We start from the raw sequence: 27,670 nt of genomic DNA on the forward strand, positions 1-27,670 counted from the left end.
TGATGGTGGGTCTCGGGGCGGCCGCGGTGCCGGGGCGGGGCGGGTGCGTGCGGCCGGGTCGCTAACCTGTGCGCTTTGTCTTTCCTCACCCTCCCTGCTGCCGGCCGTGCCCCTCCGCGTCCCCTCGGCCCGCTCCGCCTCCTCCTCTTCTCCCCCAGCAGGAAGGCTCGGACGACGGCCCAGATTTCCTCTCGGAGGAGGACCGAGGTGTAAGTGCCGCGGGGAGGCGTTAGGGACCCCGGCGCCTGGGGGATGGGGGGGAGGGCTGGGTTGGCCCCTTCCCCGGGGGGCCCTCCAGCCGCTGCCGGCCCGAGCCCCTGCGCGGGTACCGGGAGGGACGGGGGATGCTGGGGGGCGGCGGGCAGTTAGGGTCGGGGGCTGTTTGTCTGCCGGGGTCTGCTGATGTGGAAATAGCACAGCCTCTCCCTCTCCAATTAGTCTCCGTGTGCGTGTGTTTTGCCTTGATTTTTTTATAAAATTTTCTTTATTATTTTCATTGTTCTGTCACCCAAGTTTGCGAAGGGCAGTTCTTTCGTGCGTTTGTTGGAACGGCTTGAGAAGGGGTTGTGTGTGATGCCAGAGGTTCAGCTTCTGCCTCTGTGGCCTTCCCTGCTGTGGTACGTGCCCCCCCCTCCCCCCCTGCACACACCCAGATTGCGCTGTGGGCCCTGGTCAGGTTGACCAGCCTTGTGGAGAGCACCGGGTTCCATCTTTAATCGGGAGCCGGGGCCTAGGTGAAAGACTCTTTTCTGTAACTTGCCTGCCTGGCTTCAGCAACAAATCAGCTCATCTAGTGTATAACTCACTCAGACCGATCACCCCTGTCGGTTGCTGTCTGGAGAATGACTGACTCTGAGCAGCTCTGGGGTTGCTTAGGTTGCCTTGGCTATTTCTTGTTGTTGGAGTAGCCACATCCAGTATATGACTAAAAATACAGTATCTGAAAAACGCTGTTTTGGTCTGTCCTTTCACTGTGCCCTACTCAAGTGTCAAATATAACATTAAGTGCTAAGCAGGTTTGGGCTGTAGGCATGTGCTAGGAATTCTGTGCGTTTTATGTTCTGATTTATGACTGGGAATCTGAAGGGATTTCTGGTGCTGTATCAGGCGAATTCTGGCCACTGTAGAGCTTTTGCCTTTAATATCAGAGCTACTGTAGTAAGAATACTGAATAAAAAAAATAAGAGAGATGGTGAAAATTGTTGTCCTTTGAGTGTCTTCGGAGCAAGGGCTGAGGAGCTTGTTTATTGTGGAGTTGTATTTTATGTAGGTTGTCCCTTGTATTCAGGAACAGACATGGAAGTGCACAATTAAGTTGCCTTTATCTGAAGGTGCTAGTAGAACATAACAATGCAGATCTGATCCTGTGTGAAACTTTGTTTGTTTGTTAGTTTTGCCTCTAAGGCTACAGGTATTCAGAGTTCACGAGGTAATTTGAAAGCCTTAAGAAATCCCTTAGCAGGCTTGTTTGTGCTGTTGGACAACTTACATCATCTCAGTTGGCCAAGTGCAGTCTCTTTTTTTTTTTATGTTTTTTTTTTTTTTCTTTTCCCTTCCCTCCCTGTCTTCATCCAGCACTGAGGAATTAACTCAGGACAGTGTCCTCCTCCTTTCTCTCTTTTTTTCTTAATGCTGCTTCTTTTCAGTCACTCTGGGTTTTTAATTTTTTTCATTGCTGACTAAATCCTAGAGGTTAAAACATGGGTTATCATCTATATGGTTTTGATCATGATACAGAAAACCTAATCAAAAACAGTACTGTCAGTCTGTTCATGAGTGAATTTGTTGTGTTTTAATCTTCAGAAGCATAACTTTCTTTTAAAAATAAGCAATTTTCCATAAAGTATTTCTGTGGTTCTGATTTGTTGCCTTTCCCTGCGTTTAAAAACCAAGTATATCAAGCCTTTATTTGGAAGCATGGATTGGTGGTGGTGGCTTCTAGTTAGAGTAATTGAGGTTTTAGTTTTGAAAACCAGCACTCTTTCCTCTCCAGAATTCAGATATTGCTGTGCCAGTGGTACTGTCAATTCTTCAGACTCGTGTTGGTCAGCTTACAGTTATGTTAAGTTGAACGTGGGGGTGGTGGGATGAAAAGAGGGCTGGAAATTATGCTGGAAATTTATTATGCTGCATAAACCAGTAATTCTCAAACAATTGTGTTATACCATATGGAACCTTTTCCAGAAGACTGTAAAACAGAGCGCCGAGAGTCGTCTTTGAGGAAGTAGCAGTGGGTGGTCTGTAGAAGGAACTTATTGTAAGTGGTGTGCATAAAATGAACTTGCAAGCATTGCTTTGCTGACTCTCACTTGGGAAGATAACTATTGTGTTCCCTTGGAGTACCACAGTTCCTGTTGGGGTTTTTTGTGGTCCCTCTAACATAAACAATACGTGCTTTGCAAGGTGGTACAGCGTTCCTCTACTTCTAGTGCCCTGTGTATTTTCTATCATTACAAACTGCAGCTGACTCCTCTAATGCTCTTGTTTGCTCATTTAGGGGGAGTGAGCTACCCCTTGGAGCAGGTCTGCTAGAAACTTAATGATGTGATGACACACTGTAATCCTTTGTTGTAAAAGTATTGTTTGTTTCCCTTTGCTCTGTGTATTTATCTGCCTGTAAAGAACCCGCTGAAGAAAGGATCCTTTTTCTCTAACATTTTTAAAAGAGCTTAAGTGTATTGAAATTACTGTTGTTAAAGGATAGCTTCCCTAGGAATGTAAGGTTTGGCTATTTCCCTTGTCTTTACCAGCTTCTCTCCATTATCATTTGAAGTATAATTGATTCTTGAGCAAGAGCTTAGATGTGAAATCCTCTACACTGTGCTCTCTTAGCCCTGGTTTTGGCTTCAGGTATTTTCTGGACCCTTTGAGTAAAATAAGGGGATCTCTTGGCATAGCATAGGAAACTATTAAGTGGCCTTTTGTTTTGCAAGTTGTTCAGCATGGATGCAGAGAGTGTATCTAAGCGTGAAATTAATGTGCAATGTTATATGTATTAGATTGGGGGAGCGCAGGCAAGATGAAAAGGAACTGTAACCCACCTTCATTTTTTTTCCAGAATTTCAGGTACTTATGTTTCCCTTTTTGTCCAAATCAGGTTTTGTAGCATTCTAATTTTTAATTTTCTACTCCCTTCACAACTATAAACCCATCCATTAGTGGTGGTTTTCTTTTGGAAGTCGTGATGAAGAGATGGCTTAAGTTTGCTGTGTGATGATGTTGTTGGTGAATTCAGTTCCCGGTAACGCAACGTGAACCGTTGTGTCACATGAGTGCATTTAAAGTCCTTCAACTTTCTGATTGTCTTTGACACCTTTCATAAACGCTTCATTACCATTGCAGATGAAAATGCTCCCTGTTGGCAGTCGGGCTACACAGCATAATTTAACATATGATTAAACTCTTCAAAAAACTGTTACGATCCTAACTCAGTGTAAATCAAACAAATAGTCCTGTACAGCTGCATGTCACGAGGGAAGTTGTCGTGTTGAGGTAGTTCTTAATTTTCTCAGCACAGAATAAGCATTTTGTTTCTGAAGTTGTGAATAGTGCACATGGCCAGGGCATGCTGTGCTAGTGACAGACTTGAGTGACCACTATAGCTGACGTGCAGAAACACTGCGCTGCCATTCAGAGAGACCTGGAGAGGCTGGAAAGCTGGGCAGGGAGAAACCAGGTGAGATTCAACAAAAGCAAGTGGAGAGTCTTGCACCTGGGAAGGAATAACTGCTTGTATCAGTGCAGGCTGGGGGATGACCTGCTGGAGAAGAGCTCTGCGGAGAAGGACCTGGGGGTCCTGGTTGATGACAGGTTGACCATGAGCCAGCAGTGTGCCCTGGTGGCAAAGAGAGCCAATGGGATCCTGGGGTGCATCAGGAGGAGTGTGGCCAGCAAGTCACAGGAGGTGATCCTCCCCCTCTGCTCTGCCCTGGTCAGGCCCCATCTGGAGTATTGTGTCCAGTTCTGGGCTCCCTGGTATAAAAAGGACAGGGATCTCCTGGAGAGAGTCCAGAGAAGGGCTACAAAGGTGATTAAAGGCCTGGAGCATCTCCCCTGTGAGGAAAGGCTGAGTGAGCTGGGACTGTTCAGCCTAGAAAAAAGAAGACTAAGGGGGGACCTTATTAATGTCCAGCCCCTTTTCAGTGGTCTGTGGAGACAGGACAAGACCTGTCTGGACGCCGACCTGTGCAATATGAGCTGGGGAGCTGCTTTGGCAGGGTGGCTGGACCTGATGATCTCTGGAGGTCCCTTCCAACCCCTATGATTCTGTGATTCTATAGAATTTTGGATTGTACCAATGCTTTAAAAAAAAAAAAAGGTGGCAGAGAAAACATTTAGGTAGAAATTCTTGTGACCTGTGAAAGACCACAGAAATACCGTTTGGATAATCCAGATTATTTGCTGAGATTGCTCTGCTTTTTTAATGTGTTCTAGGGGTCTGGAGAAAAAAACCAGACAGCACTCCAGACATTGTAACCACTAAAAACTTTCTACAAGCTAAAAAATGTGGTGTCATGACATAAGGCAGATGTTGGTATGTCAGATTATATTTTTCTTTCCTAAATTAGATGTTAAGCACATTGGAAACTCAGTAGGAACTAGGGGATTCTGCCTCTGAGAACTGATCTGCAGTGGATCGTCGCATGATAATATGCCTTTGTGTGAGGCAGTGACCCCCTAAACCTTGGGAAGGCAAAAGAGAGAGCGATGCCTCAATCACATGGGTGAACACGTTACTCTGTGGTGGTTTCAGTGATTTCCAACTTGGCTATAAGGAAAAGCTATTGCTGTTTGTGTAATTGCTGTTGAAGTGTTGTATTTTGCTAGCCTAGCAGAATATGCTAGACTGTATGATTTTGGTTCACTTTAATACACTAATTGTAAGGTATATTAGTCTGGTTGCTGCTACGTAAGCAGCAGAGTTGTCTGTGCATTGGGGTTAACAAGAAAACTAGAGCTGACCACTGTGCTTTCAGGTAAGGATTAAGGTAGCTGATGGAAAACAAGATGTGGCAGTTGATGCTTTTCTCCTAGTGCTGTTTCAGTGCCCTGCAGCATTACCTTCAAAATCCGCCTGTGTGTAACCTTTGTACTGTGTGTTGCTGGTACTTAAAGCATTTTTGTACTTGAATGTGGACTTTGCAGTCCTGAAATACATCGCAGGGAAAAGTCTGTATCTTTGTATGGCAAAGCGTTTTTGTACTGCAGAATGGGATATTTTGGGGAAAAAAAAGCAGCATCAAAGCAAACACAGTTTCTCAGTAAAAAGTAAGCCTCACAAGCATGACATTGAAACATTTTCTTGACAATGTGCTTGGAGAAGATTTTAGAGCCAGAATCAGTACTTGTAAAAATACTCCAAATGTCTGCTGATCATGATGATTAAATTCTCATCACACAAATTGCTGTGGAACAAGGATGAGGAGACCTGAATTGCCAGTTGAGGTCTAGATGAGGTTATGGTTTCACCAAGTACAGTTGAAGCTTTTGGTCCAGATACTGCCAAACGTCAAGGTACTCAGCTAATCTTCTGATTTTTCTGTATTTGATCTGTGTCTCATTTTCTTTTCAGTGTGACTTTGGAATTATTTTGTGGGAGAGTTCAGGTTTCATATGTTGTGGGAAAAATACTTGTATTCCTTGCACTTTTGCCATTCTTCTGCTGATATTGAAGAGATCGGTGTCTTGCTTTTCAGTTTTTGTGTTTGGGGTTTTATTTGTGATTTTTTTGGTTGCTGTTGGTTTGTTGTGGGGTTTTTTTCCAGAAAAATATTTCCAGGGAGACTTAGCTCTGTGAATTTCAGGATGATATTTTTTAAGCCTTTTCAGTGTATCAGTATCAATATGGGAAAGGTTAAAGAAAAGAATAGTGTAAGGTCTTTAATAGCTCTTGATTCTTTGAAATATAGGACATCTTTTATTCTTAAAAATGCCATTGCAACTGTTAGTATCTTTATAATTACCTTTACAAGTACATTTACTTACAGCAGGGTCAATGTGGAGGAGCAGAGGGAATGAAGAGAAAAATCTGCAGAACATGCTGATGTCTCTAAATGTACTTTGTCTTGATCATCTCAATTACTAACACAATACATAGAGATTACAACAGTGCAGTAACAAGGAGTACAGTAATTATTTGTATGGCCATGTGTGCCATAAGAAGTACTACTGGAATTTCTTTTTCTGCTGGAAATAATCTTGTAATGTTTTTTTTTTTTGTTTGTTTGTTTGTTTTTTTTGTAATTTGTCTTAAGTCTTTAAGAAAGTTCAGCACTGCAAGATCAGGGTTCTTCTCAAGGGAAGAATAAAGGAAATATAATTAATTCTGGGGCTTGGGGTTGGTTTTTTTTTTAATTTTGGTTTGTTTGGTTTTTTTTAAAACTTAAGCTAAATAATTTCTTTCTTTGTTCAGCTTAGAGCAATAAACGTAGATCTCCAGACTGATGCTGCTCTGCAAGTGGATATCTCAGATGCTCTGAGTGAGAGGGACAAAGTGAAATTCACTGTTCATACAAAGGTAAAAGCCTGAGTTTGTACACTGAACACTCTTTTTAAGCAATTTTTTTTTTTTGTATACTGTTTATTGGAAGAAGTGTAGCACAATCCAAAGGAAATGACCATAGCATTATCTCATGGTTTAGAGGCTGTGTAGCTGCAATGCTTAAGAGAAGTAAAAAGTGATGTTGGGCTTTTTTTTGTACTGATGTGTTGTCATACATTCCCATGCTTGTTAATTGCTTGTTTGCAGGTAGACTCAATATACCTCAGTATTCTTCAGTACAGTATTTTGTTAGATTAGCTGTGGCTTCAGATTCTAAAAATATATTTCATAACAGAATTGCATTCAAGAATCATTTTTAGTTATTGCTTGTTTATGGCTTTTTTTTTTTAAGATGAATGTTTATTGATTGCAGAACAGTTGAGGGTAAAGAACAATTCTGGAGATCATTTATCATTTCCTCCCTCATTGCCACCATGAAATCAAGGTGAACCAGAGCTCAGGACTTGTCCATTTGAGTTTTGTATACCTGCAGGGGTGGAGAATCCACAGCTGCTTTGCTCCTCCCTCCTTCTAGTTGATTGCTGCACTAATTAAGACAGGGTGATTATTACTGTATGAACTGTCTTTTTTTTGTTGTTGTTGTTAAATCCTTACTTGGATGATTGGATTATTTTTACAGGACAATTTTTATTGTTCCTTCAAGTTGTTTTTCATATAGTAATAAAAACATTTTGGGGTCCCCCCTTTTTTTTTCTTAACCTGTGAGTTTTTATTTTGTTACTGTGGGGTTTTTTTTTGGGGGGGGGGGAAGTTTTTTTGTGTTTTTTTCATGATTCTTCCTCCTCTTCCCCTTCTAGAGTTCCTTACCAAATTTCAAACAAAATGAATTTTCAGTTGTCCGGCAACATGAAGAGTTTATTTGGCTTCATGATTCTTTTGTTGAGAATGAGGACTATGCTGGCTATATTGTAAGTATTATGTTTCATTTGCTTTATGTGTGCTGTTTCCTGTGGACTGTATCAAAAGTATTTGTGACTGCCTTTAAGTGCAGTGGAAATAGATGTTCATTCCTTCTAAAATTGGATCAGATGCTCTAATAGTTGAATTTATGCAATTATATAAAATTAATAGTTGAAGCAGACATGGAGGAAAGTTAATGTAGTTGTCATACATCTTTGCCTTTCACTTCTGAGGAGCAAGTAGTTTAATCTGTATCCAGGTATATTTTTACTGTGTTAAAAGTATGGGAGATAAGTAAACTGTCTAACTTTGTGGTATTGTTTTTGCAAGCTAATGTTTAACTTAGTAACAAGTTTCATGTTTTCTTTGTTTTAGCTGAAATGGCAGAGCTCAGTAACTGAGCTGTAGCATAGTAGTTAGACTTTTCCAGTTTTCCTTATGAAATCAGAATGACTTCACTGTAAATCAGTTGGAAGGGGGAAAAAAATCAACAGAAATAGCATCTAGAATGACAAACAACAGCTTATTATTTGAAGTTTATTTCAGGCCTTTGGGGAACAGGGGTCCCAAAATATTTGCGTTACCATACTGCCTATTAAAAATGCGTGCTGCTGTTCATACTTCAATTACAAACAGGGATATTTGTCATCTTGGTGTGAAAGTTAGGTGTTCATTTTGTGTTTGGGGAGGGCTGTCTACTGATTCAGAAGGTAAACATGTATTTCTAACTGACTAGTGGGTAAATTATGATGAATATGTGCTGCAATGTGTCATACCGTTCTTGAGCTAGTCCTTTTTTTTTTAGTCAGAAAAGCTATTTAAAGTGACTAGACTTGCAGTGTGGTAATAACTAGCTTCAGACAGTTGACTGTGTAGATGCTGGATTTTTCTTTTTCCATATTGCATTAATGGACAAATATCAGTGAACTGATTGAAGCATAGTTCAGCTTTGTTCTGTGTCCCTTTTGCGATAGCAGTTGAGGATTAGTTTGCAGTGTTTCACTTCCAATGTTAATATACTCTGTTATAAGATTAACCTAGAGACTTCTTTACTGTGTGCTTTGTTATTTCAGCAGATACATCTTTAATGTCAACAATGCTGCAAGAAGGAATTACTGCCTGTGAACAATATGGAGTGGGCTTTTTGAGGGGTGTTAAAAGTTTTGGGGAATTATAAATAGATGGTGTGAAAACAATTGTGGAATTCTTTTTTTTTTCTTTCTTTCTTTCTTTAAACGAGGAATAATCCTTACCAAATAGGCTAAACCAGAGTTAATTATAAAATAATGGTTTCAAGTTTTAATTCATTGTGTTGGGAAAGCTAGGTATTATTTGGTTTCTGTTGTAATTAAACTACTGAAGCCATGAGTTAATTCTTTAGTAATCTTCAAGGACACTTGGCCAAAATTGGTATGGTAATGCAGCATGTCTAACTCATGAATGAGAGACTTTATCCATAAATGCTGTAATGAATGATGAAAGTGAGCCATGTATTAAAAAGCTGCAGGCAATTTACAGTTCCTGTTCTGAATAGTTGATGTTTAACTGAGAAGATGAGCAATTAAAAAAAAAAAATTATTCAATTCCAGATTCCACCAGCACCACCCAGGCCTGACTTTGATGCCTCGAGGGAGAAGTTGCAGAAACTTGGAGAAGGGGAAGGATCAATGACTAAAGAAGAATTCACCAAGATGAAACAAGAACTGGAAGCGTATGTAGACTTGATTTACTTTTTTTTTCTTTAATCCCTTAACTTTTAGTGCTGTTTGCTGTCCCATGTTTCTGATTTCACTATGAGATACAGGCTTAAGAATCCAGTTCCTACATAACCAGGGTTAGCTTAGTGATCATGATCAGAGCCATTAGGAAAATTGTAGAAATAATTTCATGGAAGATCTTCTGGAATAGGAAAAAAACCCACCAGTCTGTTCTTGAGCATCCTTTTCTAAGGAAAAAAACTAGCTAGATCCTTTTCTTCACAGAATACCTGCAAAGGGAGGAGGTAGCCTCTAACATTTTTAGTTCTGCTGGTGTTCCACGTTTATAAGTATACTGAACTTTAAGGTTTATAGATCTAGTGGTTGAACTAGGGATTTTTGCATGTGGTTGGCACTGTAAACATAGATGCCAGCCTTCTGTTTCCCAAGAAACATGGTGATCACTAGAAAATATTTTTTGACACTTCTGGTTTTGTTTCTTTTTGGGTTTTTTTGCACAAGGAGAATATACTTCATGAAAGCAGAGTTTTCCCTTACTGTGAATTGAATGTGTACTGAAATACCTGCTTTGAGGCTTTTCGTTCCATATCGAGTTACACAGTGAAGTTTCTCCTTGCTTCATCCACTTTCCTTATCATGCATTCACTTCTTTTGATCTTTTTCCTGTCATTGGTTTCAGTTTTCAAGTGTATATTTACGCTGCTTCTAGACTACTTCTATCAAGAGCTCTGAATTGGCAAGAAAAGTACATAGAACTCTTAGAACTGCTGCTTTCTCCGAACTCCAGCTGCTGTGAGCAAATGTCTTAAAAAGCTGTGTATTAGTGTTACAGACAGCATAATTTATAGCAGAGTAGATATACACTTCATATGCAGAAAACTGGAAATTAGGAAGACACTATAGATTTTAAAGACTCTGTGGTTTTCCAGCGGCCCTGATCATGATTCTCTTGTGGTCTGGTTAGGGGTTGGATAACACAGAAAACTTTGGGTTTCTTCTACTGCCACCTCCATCCTCTGCATCCTCCTTTTTTGTCTTCACTGAATGACTACTACTCTCACTGAGATCAAACATCTCCCAACACTGGCCCTGCTGGTTTGCTGGTATGTAAATCTTAACCTCCTTGCACATAGTGGAAGCAAAAGTGTTGATTATTATTTCACCGTTTGACCTCAGAATGGGGAGAAGAGCCCCTTCCTCATGTCTAGACAAGTTACATCTTACTCCTTGAATTTGCAAAGCAAAATGGATTCTGGAAAACTATTGATAAGAATGCCTTCCTCTTAATTAAATCACAAACGAGTAATTGCTTTAAAGTTGAGTTGGCTGAACTGGGCAACTGTGCAATTGTCATGGTTAAACGTGATTTTTAAAAAAAAATTACTATTTTTTAATTCTACCTACTGAATGCTGCACTTAATTTCACTTTTAGAACCACTATGAAGCAAGACATCCACTTAAGCTTCAGCTTAAAGGCTAGGTGCTTTAACATGGAATAAGAATGCTATCTAAAGAGCTATCAAAACTACATGAACACTTGACTGAGTAAGGAGGGTGCAAATAGGCAAGGGGATGGAGATGGGGAGGAAGGAATTAGCACATCAGCTACATAGTGCCTAGTGACTGTAGTCTGTATCTCATTTTTTTTAATTTTGGGGAGTTGAGGGAAAGACAATTGAATGAGGTTACACTTTCAGCAACCAGTCTGTGTTAGCTAGCCTGTATTTGTTGAGCCTTCATTAAAAATCTCTCTGTAATTTGTTAGCACTTCAGATTTCTACCTAGGATTAACATTGTACTATTTATTTATGCATATGCCAAATATTGGAGTGATAATATCTAGCACAGCAGTTTATAATTTTGTGTCCTTACTGAGGATCTCTTAAAACTGTTCACTAGGCTTATCTGAGAATTATTTGCTTCATGTGAAGTTCTCATGTCTGTCTTGTTTCTTGTTTTCAGTGAATATTTGGCAATATTCAAGAAGACAGTTGCAATGCATGAAGTGTTTTTGTGCCGCGTGGCAGCACATCCTATTTTGAGAAAGGATTTAAATTTCCATGTATTCTTGGAATATAATCAGGATGTAAGTACTGAAAACTGAATTGCTGGCAAGAGAAATCAAGGTGTACTTGTTTGGTGGGATGGAAAGTTGATTAAGAGGGCTTTACCTCCTGGAGCAAATTGCATCAATTCCTTCATACCAGACATAGTTGTATTGTACAAGTTAGAAATTCATTTAGTCTGTAGGATTTCGTTTTCTTGCCACCTGGGGAAATGCACTATGTGCTCTAGCCTCAGCATCAAAAATACTAACAGGAATCCAGTATGTTTTGGACTAAGAGATTACCTTTTGATGATGATTCCACATGATGTTACTTATACTTGTCCACTCCTTGCCTGAATTGTATTATTATTTTTTGGTGGGGAAGGACGATGCAACAAAGAATGCTGATTCTTAGGACTAGGAATTCTGGTTTATTCTGTTACTAACAAAGCTAGAGGGGGTTTCTAATGAAATGTTCTAAGTAAAGCCTTTTGTTAATAATGTAGGTGAAAATTTGGATATTTTTTTCCTAGATATCGGATGAATGTGGCTATACATTAATGCTCTGAGTTGCTATCTAATTTTGGGTTAATGGAGAGGACTTACTGGATTAATAACAACTCTTTGGTGTTGGAGTTAGTGGTTGCTCATATTTTGCAAATGGTTTTTAGTTGACTTTTAAAATTGCAGAAATCAGCCTTGAATATTGAATATGTAATTCCAAAGACTGGCTTGCTGAGTATGTGCTTAATGTAAAAGTATGCTAGGGAGGATCCTTCTGTTACTTGAGTTAGAAATGCTTGCTGGATCAGGATCTCAGTTTACCTAAGTTGGGCAAATTTAGATGGACAGTATAAATGTGAGGAGTCTGAAACTGACATTACCCTCAGTGGAGTAAGGGGTAAATGCCTCTGAGGTTTCTGAAAGTCAAAGATCTGCCATTCTGCTCTTAAAAGAGCAAAACCTGGTTATCTCAGGTTAACTCACCAGCTATACTGTACGTGATAAATACTGAATTATTAATACTGAAATAGTACACCTTGAACATTTGGTATTATCTGTAGGTGCTAGAATGTTGCTGGGTTGCTGTGGGTTAATTTGGGGTTTCCCCCCCTCTGGAATACTGGTTTAGGTGATGAAGAATTGTCTAGTAATTGTGAGGTAGTCTGTCATTCTTGGTGCATGGGACCCTGTCCCCAATTAATGCAGGGTATAAGACTAATCAGAGACCAGGAAAACTGGTTAAGGAGTAACAATGTGTTCTTGGGTTTTGGGGAGGGGTTTTAAGCTTTTTTTGCCTCCAGAAAATGAACCAACTGGATAAATGAACTTGTTTTTCAGTTGAGTGTTCGTGGGAAAAATAAGAAAGAGAAACTTGAAGACTTCTTTAAAAATATGGTGAAATCAGCAGATGGTGTCATTGTTTCAGGAGTAAAGGTGATTACTACTTAACATACCAAGATTCAAAATGAATGTTGTCCCCTTTTTTAATAAAGCAGAATTATACATGGCTCTGAAAAGGGGTTTTTTATAGTGATGTCTGACTTAAGAAGAGAGGCAGAGCATGGGAGGAAACCTGTGGCCCTGATGCCAGATAACGGAGAGCTCTGTGCTTCCAGTACTCCTTCCCCTGTTTTATCAAATTAAGCAATTTTTTTCATCCATAGATAGTTGATAGTCTCGTTTTTGTTCTGGCCTGTCATTTTTTTAATAGTGGGAAGGTACACTAGCTTTGACAACTGCTGCAGCTCAGAAGTTACTAACAGAGTGAATTTTACTGGCCATGTAACATCCTTCTGCTGCGTTAAAGATAAGAGCAGCAGTAGAGGTGATTTTATTTTCCCCCAGTAGATTAAATACTGTAATGGAAACAAATTAATAAAAATTCTGTTTTAGTTTGACTTTCCCAGAAGTTGAAAGATTGGTAAATTGTTCTTGGTTTTTTTGTAGGATGTGGATGACTTCTTTGAACATGAAAGAACATTCCTTGTAGAGTATCACAACCGAGTGAAAGATGCCTCTGCCAAATCTGATAAAATGACAAGATCACATAAAAGTGAGTTCTTTTTCTAGGGTGAAAGTAGTACTCGTTAAAGTGTACTGAGGTCCTTCATGAGGAGCAGCTGTTTTCAGGGTTTTTTTGTTGCTTGTGAAAAATTAATATATTTCTCCAAGTGTAGCCTTCAGTAGCAAACTCCTGGTTTTGGACGTTAGTTCTAGACTGGGAAGGCAGCTGTCAATTTTTCAGCCTTTTGGCATGGAGACTGGACTGGGTACATTGAATAGCTTGGTTTGCAGGACCCCTTTTCTTACTGAGATAAGATTTGCCACCTAGCTGTTGATTTCTCTTCCTGAGATGAGTGCTAGCTAATGAGACTTCTGGAAGCTCCAGATAGTTTTCTCAAATGCACTGCATTTATCTGAGGGAATGGAAAAACCTTTGCTTTCGGGATACTGTGTTTGGCTTAGGATTTGTGTGTTTTGAGAAGCTCAGAAAAATCTTAACCTTTATTGCTCTCTATTTAAAATTTTTTGTGCCAAGATGAATCAAAACTGAACTACTGGACTGGCTACTTTCTTGAAGCTTTTGTCAGATTCCCAGATTCTGTCCTTGCTATTTACAGTAATACAGTTCACACAAAACCAGGGCTCAAACCTTTTATGAATCTACATTGGTAAAGACTCTAAAGTGGATATTGAATAAGACATTAAACTAAAATTTACTGAACTCTTCAGATGCTTCCCTTGCCATTGCATGAAGACTGAGTCTTTTGTAACTTTAGTATCTATGCTAGGAGTTGGGAAAAGTCAGTTCTGGCTTAAGGAAGCACTAAAGGGACCCTGTGTCTTTGTTCAGTTCCTACCTGAAGTGGTTGCTGTTTTTCTGTTTGTTTTCTTAAAATGAAAATTGAAATTCATTCATGGTAGTTTGGTGTCAGATTTTAGGTAGTGAGATAGCCTTTCACATTGGTTGCAGAGCCAGGGAAATTGTTAGAAATTAGGTTGCAGAGGACCTGATGGGAAAAGGTTGATCAAACTTGTGAGAAAGCTTCACTGGTTTTCAGGCTGAAATTGCCTGTGCTGACAACTTTTTATCCAACTGCAAATTGGGACACACAGCACCTTTGAATATCCTGGCTGCAGGACTAGAGCAGTGACCTGGGAAGCCTGCTTTGGAATGGGCAACTTGTAGTTTATGGATAAATTATGATTGACAGAGAGCTACAGGGCTTACAAAGATATTATTTCCAGCAGAAAATCTATGTTTATGTTTAAGTGGGAGGAATAGAAGGGAAAGTGAATGGCTTCCTAAGTACTTCTTCACTGTAACCAACTGCATGGATTCCCTTGGGTGTATGGAGTAATGGATTGGGTGCAGTTGACCCACTTAATCTGATAAAATAACGTTGTCTTACCTAAAAACTTTAAAACTGCCTCAAGGCATATAAACTTCAAAAATAACAAGCAAATATATTTTCCTGTTTATTGCTCGGATCTGTTCTCATTTTCATCATTCATTAAGTTTATACTAAAAGCCCTTTAAAAAAGCCATCAGTGCAAAGATCTGATTTTTATGATTACTGTATAGCAGTAGCTCACTAGTCAAATTATGCAGCCTTCTTTGCAAACCGTGCTTCTAATTTCATTGTTTAAAATGCTTTAACACTAATGCTACTTCAACCAGTGACCATTTGCTGATGAGGTAAGGGTTTTCTCAAAATTTGGCATGTGCTAGAATAGGTGCTGTGTGTGCAGCTCTGTATTTTGGTAATGAGGAGGTTTCATTCCCTTTACTGCTCTCAAGCACACAGACTTACTCATCGTTATTAGATTGTGATTTTTTTTTTTAAAATAGCTCTAGACTTCAGATTCAGATTTAAGTTCAGACTTTAGCCATTGAATTTTTACACCTTTCACCAAAATAAAACTTAACAAAGTTGCACAATAAATTTACCCAGTAGGTGCTAATTGTATTAAATATTCCTGCATAAACTACTGACTTCATGATTTTGCAAGAGCACCTTGTTATCCTTGATGATAAGTGGCATGATTGAAATATTATTCCTGCTGTTGTGTTAAAGCATGTTGCTTTTAAGAAAAACACCTACTCTTCAAGAAAGAGAGGAACTTCAGAATTTTCAGAAAGGAATGAAATAGTAAAACGAGTGCTTGTTTGTTTTTTCTAGATGTGGCAGATGACTATAATAGAATTGGGTCTTCATTATATGCACTGGGAACGCAGGACTCTACAGATATATGCAAGTAAGATAATGTTAATAACTTACAGGGGAATTTGCTAAGTAGTAGACTTAACAGTGATCTGCTGAGATTGGTAGCTCTCTTGTTATGAGAAAAACAATATTTATTACAGCTCTACTAGATTAACAGATTTTATTCTCTAGTATTTCTGTAACAGGCTGCTTTAGTATTGTCTTTAATACACATCTGGAAAAAAATACTGTTTTCTGTAGTTTGTAGGAAATTATACAGATGTGATGGAAAGGTCCTTGTAGAATAAGAAAAAAACCCCAACTCCTTCACCAGTGGGGTGGTTTTTTTTGTTGTTGGTTTTGGTTTGGGTTTTTTAAAGTGTTGTAAGTGCTTTGATGTGCAACAATGATGGCTCTCTGGGTATACTGATTCCTGTGAATGTTCCCTGTACAAACATCTTGAAAAATAGTTTTGCCATTCTGGGAATTTTACTGCCTTTAGGAAAATCTCTACAGAGATTGCTAACATTTTGAAAACAGAAGATGTTCTCTATATAGAGATGTTTGGCCTCGAGCCTTTCAGTGATTTGCTAGAATAAGGATGTTTGGTGTGCCTGAAAGTAAAACTTAGTTAACTGGCTTAAATATGTTGATGCTTGTAAACATGTATGCTTACTAGAGCAGGCAGATAGGAGATGAGCATGAAAGTTAACTTACTTTTATTAACATACCAGAATTGCAGTGACACACTTCCAAATGTGGTGATAGCTTGCATATTGATTAATTTGATTACAGTATTGAGATTTGATGCAGTCTGTTCAGGTCTGTCAGGAATTGCACCTGTCTTCTGTCGAAACAGCATGATCTGACTGTAATTCTGTGTGCTGTTACACTGAGCCCTCGGGGTGTTTCCTGGGATTGAAGATGTGCCACATGGTTCTCAGCCTCCCTGAATTTGAAGTAGGGCATGCCTCATGTTACCTGTGTGAGGAAAAGTACATTCAAATTTGAGTGAAGGGCTCTTGATAATACCGTAGGACAGTTAACCAGAGTAGTGGTCTTTGAGGTTTAATTCACAGAAGCATAAAAAATCCCTGAGGAGCTGAGCGACTCTTCCTTAGTTTAAAAAAATCCGTCTGTGAGGCCTTGTTTGTCCCTCACCTTTTATTAAGCTGCACCATTCCCAGATGTTTGAAGAGCTACAGTTTGAAATTACTCTGAGTTCTGTGAATTCCAGTTCTATGCAGTGCCTTTACAGTCTTTAATGCCAGACACAGATAGTACTGAGTACTAGAAAGTAATTTTACTGTTCAAATTAATGTTGTAATATAAGATGTTTCCTTTGTGCAGGTTTTTTCTGAAGGTATCAGAGTTATTTGACAAAACAAGGGTATGTACTATGAAGCCTTTTTAGATGTATTTTGAGTGTGTATCCTGGAAATGTCAGGGCATTTCTGTCAACTAGACACTAATATGTGGATGTTTTATGGATGCTTCTGTGTGAAGCATCCATGCAGCGTGTGGTAGGGAATGGAGAAGCGTAAGATTTCAGTCATTGTTTTGTAAAGTGATTGATCCATAGGAGTCTTCAGTTTCCTAAAAAATTCTAGGCAGTCTCCCTGTGTTCTGTGTAATATACTAGTAAAGCTGCTGGCCCTCTAAAATGCTTAGAGGGTTCTCATACTTGTTACTGGGTATTGCAGAACTTCTTGTGGAAAAAAGAAATTAAGACATGTAGCCCTTAGTCAAAAAAAATGGTTTGTTTGTTTTTTTGAGCCAAGATCTGTTTCTGCAATTAATTGACTCAGAAATACTGTAGCTGATGTTCCTAATCAGATTTTCAAGTATCTTGTCTCTCTTGATTGTTTGTTTGTCTTGGTAGAGCAGAAGATGCAATGCTGTGTAGCAGGAAAACTTTTGAATAAAGAATGTGTGTGTTTCCTAAACACAGACTGTTGCTTCTGCATAAATACATTAAAATCAAGTTAATGGAGTTACTTGTTTTGACCTAAAATAGTGCCTTTTAGATTTTCTTTTTTTAATTAACATCTGAAAGATGCACTTTCAGACTGATTCTAAATTCACAGAAATTTGTTTCAAATAATTTAATACCCGGACCGTTTACTACATGATGTCACACAACTAGTTTGCAAAGCTGCCTTAAAAATTTGTTTTCCTTTGACCTGAAAAACAATACAAACCTTCTTGTGCAACTTTTAATACTAGATAAGGCTTTTTTTTCCCTCTGTTCTTTTCCTAGTGTATTATAAGTATAATTGGGAAGAAAGCATTGTTTAGAATAGGAATACAGTTGTCAATTACTGCTCACACAGTAGGTTGTTGCTTACATTTTAATACAAAATCCTAATACTGCTTCTTGTGATGCATCTTTAAGTATTCTGTCACAAATGCATGATGTTAGGTTTGGAAAAAGACAATCTGTCATGTACTGCTGTATATTTTATGTTGCATTTACATGATACAAGTGAATACCCAAAGTCTGGATGTTTTTAATTTGATGTGTTACTTTGTTTTTCTAGAAAATAGAGGCCAGGGTATCTGCTGATGAAGATCTTAAACTTTCTGATCTTCTGAAATACTACCTAAGGGAATCTCAAGCTGCTAAGGTGAATTTATGGAGTTTTTTTATTCAGTGAAATAGTGCTTCTTGAGAAATACAAAGTAGATAACTTAAAATGCTGCCACTTCCACCCTGCAGTGTTTCCCCTCAGCTGCAACAACGTGGATCACTGTTGTATGTAAGGTGTAACAATGCTGTTTCTGACTGTGAGAACTGTGTGATCCACTCAGACTGTACAATTTGGCCTCGATAATTCAAAGCAGTGGAAGAGCTGTTGGTGAATGGTTCATGTCTGTGCAGCGTGTTTGCTGCTTGTAGACTGCCAGCAATTCTATCAAAATGGATACTCCAGATGACATGCAAGTACTGATGCAAAAAAGCAAAATTTTATGTTTTATACCTACAGAAAATTTCATTTGTAGTGTAGTTTGATGTAAGATGATGAAGTAAGATGACAGAATGAGGAAGAATTTGACAGAAAATACCTCTAGTTAGAAAATCACAGCACTAACTGTTGCATAAATGAATGGCATTGCTGTTTCTTGGGCTCTGTGTGTATTTCAAATACATAATCTAAATATAGTTTGTTTCTTATCTAAGAAACTGTGATATTTCCCACGACTGCTCCTTCTTAGGCTCTTTGGAGTATCATCTAAGCCATCTGTTGCTTGCCTCTGTCAGACGAGATGCAGACCAAACAGTATTGTGTGTCTGATCCAGTAGGGACATTCCTGTGACTTGCAGGATGAACTGAACTGAATGCAAAGAATTTAGTAAGAACTGAAATACAGAAAGAAAGACTAATTTTAGTCTGACTTTTTTTACTGTTTTTACTTGGTACACACTAAAACCCTTGGGTAGATTCTTGTTAACTTTATCTATCCTTTATGTTGTTGTTGGTTGTTTGGGTTTTTTTTTTATAGGATCTCCTATATAGAAGATCTAGGTCACTAGTGGATTATGAAAATGCTAATAAGGCATTGGATAAAGCAAGAGCAAAAAATAAAGACGTGCTGCAAGCTGAAACTACTCAGCAAATATGCTGTCAGAAATTTGAGAAAATATCTGAATCAGCAAAACAAGGTATTTGGGTGGTCTTTGATCCTGTGTTACTACTTGCAGATTAACAAATTTTAGGATGTTCCTAAACTGAACTGTTATATTTTATCAGCATTTACTTATTGTAGAAGGTTTAACTATTTTCCTTTGGCTCCTCATAGCTCCATTAGCAAAGTTGAAGTGCAAATTATTTAACCACGAATAAGATAAGATACATAATTATAATTGCCAGCAATAAAGGCAAAGCTAATCTTTTAAATTATTGTTGAAATTCCCCTTTTGGTTTTATGCATTCTACTGTGAAGGCATCAGTCTGTTGCAAAGAGCGGGGAGAGATCATAAAACAAGGTTTCACTGAAGTGGCTCAAGAGAAAATGAACCTTATTTACATGTTGCCTTTTGCCTGGAAACTACTGTTTGGTGGGTTTTTTTGGTAGGCTAAGATTGCTAAATTGGTAGTCATCTGATTCATCATTTGGAGCAGATGTGTTTATAATTTAAGTGTATATATAACTCTTCTGTGTTTATAATTTAAGTGTAAATCTGGCTAATGATTCCTATAAATGAGTGATCCTATTAGTCACAAAGGTATATCCATAAAAGATACTTGCTTCCTCTGTTGTTCTTGCTTGGTTTTGCTTAGTGTCTTCCCTAGATACTTTTGTCTCTCAGCCTTGAAAGAACAGTGCATGTGGAATAAGATAAATGTAATGTTTGAAAGCATCCATGTTGAAGTCTTCTCCCCACCCCAAGAGTTTTGTGTCCACAAAGGGTTAGCTAGAGATGAACTGCAATGATGTTTTGGTTTCATCCAAGAGTTGAGCCCAGAATATCCTGAGAAGAAAACATTTTTTCCTGTTGCTTCTGCTTACCCTTTACCTTTTTCCATCCAGAAGGAAAGTCTGTCAGCAGTTGATGACACTGACAATAATACTGTTAATGAATCAATTTTTATTTTCCATAGAACTGATAGACTTTAAGACAAGAAGAGTTGCAGCATTCAGAAAAAATCTGGTGGAACTAGCAGAACTGGAATTAAAGCATGCTAAGGTAATTGTGACCATTTCTGGCGTGTATTTCAATTGATCTTAAATATTATAAGCTTATACTATTGTTCTAAACATGTATTATATTTATTGTGTGACACACACTTCACGTTCAGGAAGGGAATGTGAAGGTGAGCATCATCCAGAAGGTGAGCTTTCTTGAAAAATAGAGAGGGAGGAGAAAACATCGGTGAAACGTTTCCAAAGGATTGACCTGATTGAGATGCCTTTGGAAAACTTAGCCCCTTGAAGACAACTTTAACTTCAGTTTTGTGATTCTCTAGCTGTTTGTATTTATAGCTGCAGTATTTGACTACCTGCCTATTTTCAAAACCTCATCCCACCGTTTTACTGTGAGATAGAAAGTGGCTTTTCCTGTTGCTTGGGAGACCTGATGCATAAGATAAGCTATTAAGTATGAGATCACCTAGGTCTGTCTGAAATCAGATCAGTGGGACTCTGAGTATGCTTTTTAAACCTTTTTGCTTTTTAATCTATAAAAGAGGAATATTGCATATAGCCTTTTCACTAAAATAGTATTTAGAGGTTAGCTGCTCTGATTTCATAGATGGTTCTTCAGATAGACAAAGTAAGTCACAGGCTGAGACAGACAGTGAATTTACTAACAAGGAATATGTAAGGCTGTAACAGATACTTTGAACTGCAGTCTTGTTTTTAAAGTGAACTCTTTTTTTTTGGCTTACCCTTTTCACCTACTTTGTAGTGGAGCACTTTAATATTCACTAGACAGTTTTTAATATTTAAAGCTTTACATGATAAAATGTCACTTTGACTAAGGATGACAGTTCTTGAAATGTTAACAGGTGTTGTGACTTGTTGAACGAAAGGATACTTTGTTTCTCACTAGTCTTGAAAGTTTTGGTTTTTCAAACCCTGTGTTTCATGTTTATCTCAAAAAATAGCTGGATGGGTGGTTTTGCTTGCTGTGCTTTTAGTTCTACAGATCTGAGCTGGGTTATTACAGACTTTGCAAGTGCAGTAGATGATACTTTTCAATTTTATATAATGGGAAATTTTCCCATTAATGCTGTAACCACTGCAGTATTTTTTTTTTTTTTTAAGATCACATTGTGCCCTGATGTGTGAAGAGCAGTGTCAGGGCCATATGAAGGTTTCTCCTTGTTCCAGAGACGATGCGTTTGTACTTGCTGCAATGCAAAACATGAACAGTCTTCCCATTTCAGGGACGCTAAGTAGCCCTGGTTTTGGCTGGGCTAAGCTGTGGTGTTTGTAGGCATCTAATTCTTCTTGCAGTACAGCCTTCTTTTGGCTCTACTGCAAGAAGAAAGGAAAAAGAAAGGTACTTTTTCATGTAGGCAATAAATTAAGTCAGAACAAAAATCCCCTGCTATAAGGTTCTGGACTAAATACTTTGATGTTGTGGCATTCTCTCTCTTCCTGCTTTTGCAGCTCCTGGAGGCAGGTGAAGTTTTAGCAGCCCCAAAGTGCAAATTCTGTGACTTGTCAATAGCATGTGGAGCACAGCACTCCCAGACTTTGCAACATGACCTGTGATTCAGGTCTAAGTGCTTTTCAGCAAAAGAAACTAACTGGGGAGCAGGGGATGGAGGCAACATAATGCTGCTGCAGGTTTTCTGCTGGTGGTGGTTTGTTGGGTTTTTTTTTTTCTGGAATGAGTACCTGCAGCCTAGATGTCCTGCAGATGCAGCTGTCCAGTCCCTGAAGCAGTCTAGCTGTGTGTCTTCAGGACATGGAGTTACATGGCACAGAAAGCGTGGCAACACCTCGAGTACTGTCTGCAGTTCTGGGCTCAACACCATAAGAAGGACATTGAGGTCTTTGAGCAAGTGCAGAGAAGGGCAACCAGGCTGGGGAAGGGGCTGGAGGGCAAATCCTATGAGGAGCAGCAGAGGGAGCTGGGGGTGTTTAGCCTGGAGAAGAGGAGGCTGAGGGGAGACCTTATCACCACCTACAACTACCTGAAGGGAGGTTGTAGAGAGGTGGGTGATGGTCTCTTCAGCCAGGTGACAGGAGATAGGACAAGGGGCAATGGCATGAAGCTGTGCCAGGGCAGGGACAGATTGGATATTAGAAAAAAAATATTTACTGAAAGAGTTGTCAGGGCCTGGAACAGGCTGCCCAGGGAGGGGGTTGAGTCACCTTCCCTGCATGTGTTTAAAAAAAGGGTAGATGAGGTACCTGGGGATATGGTTTAGCATAGGATGGGAATGGTTGGACTTGATGATCTTTAAAGGTCTTTTCCAGCCTTGTGATTCTGTGGAATGTGATGCAGCAGTGGGTGCTGGGGCTTACCTGAGAGCCTGTCAGGCTGTCTGTGGGAGGAATTCAGCCATAATGAAGGCTGCTGCATGACTTGCTGGTAAAAGTTATTTGCTCTATGAGGAAAGAAAACCACAAATCCCAAAATACAAGAGATAGCTGCACTGAAGAAGTCATAATGACCCAAGTATGGAGAGAAGCTTCTGAGAGTCAGGTGACGTTTCCCAAGCTGTATCTGGCCGTGTGGCTCTAGAGAGGAGTGATAGGGAAACGAAGCTTTCAGTGAATCAGGGACAGTGTATATACAACTATTAAGCACACCCTTTCTGCCCAGTTATTTTATAGGGAAGTAGTATAAACATACTTGGCTTCATCTGCTAATATCCTCTTACCCTGTCCTGGTTGCAGCTCAAGACTTTGGAAAAAGGTACAAATCAGATTGTGTGTTGAGATTGCTTTAAGTTGATGCAAGTGCAGACTACTGTCAGGAGTAAGAATGTTGCATGACTCTGTTCCTTTCCCTTAGGTTGGCTCTACCATGTGCAGCTGCATAGTTATTAAGACGGAGCTGAAAGTTGCTCTGGGTTTTTCTAAGCTTTACTTTCACTCTTGTCTTCACAAGCATCTCTTGTGTCAAAACACAGAGTTTTGGCTGGGAGGGTCTGAGAGTGAGAGTGCTGCTGCCTTATCGGCAGCACATACCCTGGATGTACTTAGAATCTAAAGCTGCAGTTTGGCAGTTATTTTGCTTGGTCTCTGACCTGTACTGTAGAGACTGCTGTTTCTTTTTCTGTGGCCACTTTGCCTGACTGTCCCTGTAGGCAGGGTTTAGCTTCTGTTTTGCTAGCACTGTATTTCATCATGACTTCATGTGGCTGTAACTAATGTAAGACCCAATTAAGTACTTGGACATTTGGTGCAAAAGCTACATTGAAGCCTATTCAGTATTTTAGACAATTGGACTTGGAGGAGTTCCTGTGTTGGACCTCATGTCCAAGAAGGGAGATTTGATAGCTGGTGAAACTGCTAAGGTTACCATTGTGTATTTAAAGCATTTGTCACTTAGAGCCTTGGCTATACTTTTAGAGTCTTTTGATGAATTGTAACTAAGTAGTTACAATTATAGTATCTTAACATCTATTAGTATCTTTACATCTATTTCCATAAATACCTATATATATATTTATATGTTCTTGCCTCTGTTGGGTTTTGTGGAAAAAGAATTTGCTGCATTACTAGCAACAGATGTCTGGAACAGACAGAAGAAGGGAGTAAGCAAAATCCACTGCTAAGGGATTTGGTTAGATGCTTTGTCAGTAATCCTTTCCTGAAAAGGATGTTTCTGTCACTGTGGTTCTGCCAATAACTGTAGCATCTAGAGCTTAGGGGTCTGAGTTGGCAAGAAATGCTTTTCTAAATCTGAATTAAGAGGACTTCCTTGAGCTATACTGACATACATCATGTATATCAGATGTTATATATCAGCCAGAAAGAGTAATGGATCACAGCCTCTATTGTCCTTTATTACAATTTAAGTAAGGTTGTTCATGTGAACTTTGTAAATTTGATCTAATGAAAATTAACGATTTTCTGTTTGGAAAATTTAAGCTGTCTGTCTGGGCTTGGAAGTGACTGATACATAAAGGACTTCTTAGAACCATCTTTTCTTTATAGAGTGCTTAAATAGTGGTCTGTGAATTGCAAATATATCTCATGCTGCTGATGGGCTGTAGAGGAATGGCCAAAAGATCACTGCCACACTTTGGTTGGAGGTAATGTGCATGCAGCCCACAGTTATACTTCAGACTCAAGTATTCACTGGAAGACTGGAGACTTCAGACTGAAGTGTTTTGTTTTCATTCCTAACCTCACTGCAGCCAAAAGGCAGCTGTTCAGTAACAGAGACCTTGCACTTATGACTCCTGAACCACCAAGTCCCCCACGCACCTCATGTTATATTGAACTTGGTACCTCACAGAATTACTAAGCCTTTTAGATAGCTTGTGGCTGTCCCCTGCCAGTGTAGGCATAAAAGGTCAAAAAGCTGTTGAAGCCATAACTGAAACTACTGTCTTCTGGAGCTAAACCCAAAAAGGATTCAGTAGACAACTGGTAATCTTCTACTTTGAAGCCTTGCTTCAGTAAATGGCTTAATCTGGGTTTTAAGAACCTTAATGGGTGATGGAATTAGAATTTCTTACCTTTTGGGGCTGAGGGATGAGCGTCCTGCCTATTTACAACTGGCTTGGAATGCTTTCAGGTGAAATAGTAAGAATTATGACTTCTTTATTACTGTTGTGGACTGTTGATCAAGGACATCACACCTGTTGACACTGTTTAAGTATATGCTTTTGTTTGTTTCAAGTTTTCTTTACAGGTTTCTTCTTGGATCCAAAAAATTCTTGGAGGAAGCAGTTTCTCCCATGTTTTAGCTGAGCATTCAGACTGTTTTGTTCTTTTTATCTGACACTGATAGGAATTATTCTTAACATTGCCAACAACCTAACATTGTTTCTTACAGAGATTTCAGATTTGGGAACAAATCTAGTACAGCTGTTTGGTAGTGAATAGCCAGTAGTTTAAAGTGATCTAAGCATAAATGGATGCACAAAACAATGTGAATACTGTGAATACTGGGTTGGTTGTTTTGTGGGTTGTTTTTTTCTGGAAAGTAAATCCTGGCTTACTTGTTGATGACATCTGCTTAATTCACAAAGGCATCTTTTTAAGGGTCAGTTCTGTAAATTAATTCAGAAATCTGAAAGTCAACTTGCATGTTTTCTATTGTGGAGACAAAATGCTTTAAATAGGATTAAAACCAGGAGTTTGACAAGAAGGGCAGAACTTGGCTTTAGAGGTGAAGCTTAGTAAATGTTCTGATAATAATTTCTATAGCTCTGAGTCTTAATAGCTAAACTGAACTTGGATGGCTAAATCACCTGGCTAAGGATGTAAATCCATCCTGCCTTTCAAACGAGGCCTGTCCTTGAACAGAGCTTTGAGCTTAGATGGCCACTACAGCATGGAGATACCCAGTGCTGTGACTTGGGTAACACTTCTTCATGTATTCAGTGTAAGATATGAATACTTCTGCTTTGGAAATAATATTCCAGTGGCAGAATAATGGCAATACTATATAAAATAAAAAAGAAAACTTTGTAGCTTTGAACTTCATTAATAGTTTGTTTTTTTTGCAGCTAGGCTAGATCTTTAGTAAGAAATTTGTGAAGAAGCATGGAAAGGGTACTGAATGCTTATTTTTGAATCTCAAGTTGGCTCTGTTTTAGTACCATGACACAATGCTCTTACGTTCAAAAAACCTCTTTTAAGATAGAAATATTTTGGTAAATAATTTCCACATAAGCTTAACACCTGCCTGTTGTCCTGCAGTGGTGTCACTCCTGTTTAAAAAACACCTTGTTGCCACAGGTGTACAAGGAAGCAGGGAAATGTCATGGTATTTTTTCTTTATGTTTGCAGGGTAGCTTACAGCTGCTGCAGAGCTGCCTGGCAGTGCTAAATGGTGACACATAAGCTACGCTCCGTCCTCCCACTAACAAGGGCTGCCCTCCTCTGGATTTTGTTTTCATGACTTTAAATAGGCATTTACGGTTCCCTGGAGAAAATAACGTGACAAAGTGCACAAGAGTGAGCTCCGCCTTTCAAAAGAATCCAAGCAACCACCTGAAAGCAGCTCCAGACCATACGAAGCAACAGCATACTTGTTACACGTACATACTCATGTTTATTTAATCATTATATGCTTTCATTGTTCAGAAACCAAATGCTCTGTTTTTGTGAAAATAGCCAATATAATTACGTTCATGTTATGAATAATATGATACAGCTGCCAATCTTATTTACCTTTGTAAGTAATTTCTCAAGTTCACCATTTGAAGCACATTGTTCAAATGGCCTAAATATTACCATTAGATATTTGAATATTGTTACTATAATGGCATTGTATACACCCATCTTACAGGTTTTTTTTTTTCCCCATGTACTGATACCAAGAAACTTAATCTTTTTTTTTTTTTAATTGTGAACATTTCTTAGACTTTTTGGAGAACTTTGTGTAACCTTTATAACTATGATTTAAAAAGAAAAGCAAATGCATTAGTATGTTTGCCTTAACTTGTAGACTAATCCAATTATTGTAAAATAAACCATGAAATCGATGATTTTTCTAAAATTATGCAGACATTGTATCATCTGTAAGCTTAATATTTTCTAGTAAATCAGATTAATTTAATTAGCTTTTCTCTATTCATCCTGTAAGGCCATTGAGAAAGTATTGGATTGGTCTGACACTAAATACTCACCCAGTAATTTTTCACTTGCATTCTCAGGTTTATCCGTTTGTCTGTGACTTTCCTGTCCAGTGTACTTAAATTGTTTTGAGCTTGGTGGCTGACTCTGCAATTTCTTTAGCAGAAATGCTTTTCAGAGTACTTGGGTTTCTTCCCAGCGAGGCTAAATAAAGGAGCCCAGAAAGTGCATAAAGTAGCAATGAAAGGTAACACTGCCCCGCTTTGATAGAGAAAAGAAGCTTTGCTTCAGAAGATAAAGAAGTAAAGGTATACCTAGTAAAGGAATGCCTGGAAAGGATCTCATTCTGCTCACTGCACTCAAAACTTTCAGCTCTGAATCCAGTTTTACTTCCTGCATTGCTTTGTGTCTCTTCCTTGAACCATGACACTTTTCCAAGAGGTGCTGTTCTGTTGTGTAGCTTCAGGATGCCCTAAAATTAGGCTTTACTGAAGGGATGGCTCTTTGACAGTGTGATTGCTGCTGTAAGGGGGGTGGAGCTGCAGCCTTTTGGGTGAAGGGGATGGTGGGAGATGCAGACCAATGTCAGCCCCTGCCTCTGAGTCCAGGCTCCCTGTCCTGCCGCACGTAGGTGCGTCCTTTGTTTGGGCTTGTGTTTTTCCCCTTCAAGTAGTGTGAGTACCCCCAGTGTAGTATACTTGCCCTTGTGCCTTGGAGCTGTTCCAAGGCAGAGACGTTTCCCAGCTGAACATGGGGTTTGTGTGGATGTGGAGTTGCCTACACCCAGCCTCAGGCTTCAGCTACCAGCTCAGCTAGTGCGTGTATACCGCCCAGCACCGGCTGGTACCACCGCGCTGTGCACCTGCCAGGTACAGCTGGTGTAATTCCTAAGGAGCTCCTCTATAAACAGGCTGCAAGGGCCAAGGTTGACAGTGTACATACGGTTAACAAACTTGTAAATATTTTAAGCGGGCTGTGGGAACGGGGTTTGAGGTTCCGTCCTCGTTGTTCAGTG

The 27,670-nt window shown here is 39.2% G+C and overlaps 1 protein-coding gene across 1 annotated transcript; it reads left to right on the top strand.

The window, feature by feature from the left end:
- On the top strand, positions 1-26,786 carry SNX6 (sorting nexin 6). Its single transcript, XM_084263413.1, has 14 exons — positions 1-5; positions 162-209; positions 6,413-6,517; positions 7,360-7,470; positions 9,052-9,173; positions 11,143-11,266; positions 12,569-12,664; positions 13,178-13,283; positions 15,415-15,490; positions 16,789-16,828; positions 17,979-18,065; positions 18,943-19,102; positions 20,043-20,128; positions 25,867-26,786. The coding sequence occupies exons 1-14, from the start codon at positions 3-5 to the stop codon at positions 25,918-25,920; spliced, it is 1,218 nt and encodes a 405-aa protein (XP_084119539.1). The 5' UTR covers positions 1-2; the 3' UTR covers positions 25,921-26,786.
- Positions 26,787-27,670: the final 884 nt, after the last annotated feature.

This window comes from Gallinula chloropus (genome assembly GCF_964237585.1).
Source record: "Gallinula chloropus genome assembly, chromosome: 4".
Taxonomy (NCBI): Eukaryota; Metazoa; Chordata; class Aves; order Gruiformes; family Rallidae; genus Gallinula; species Gallinula chloropus.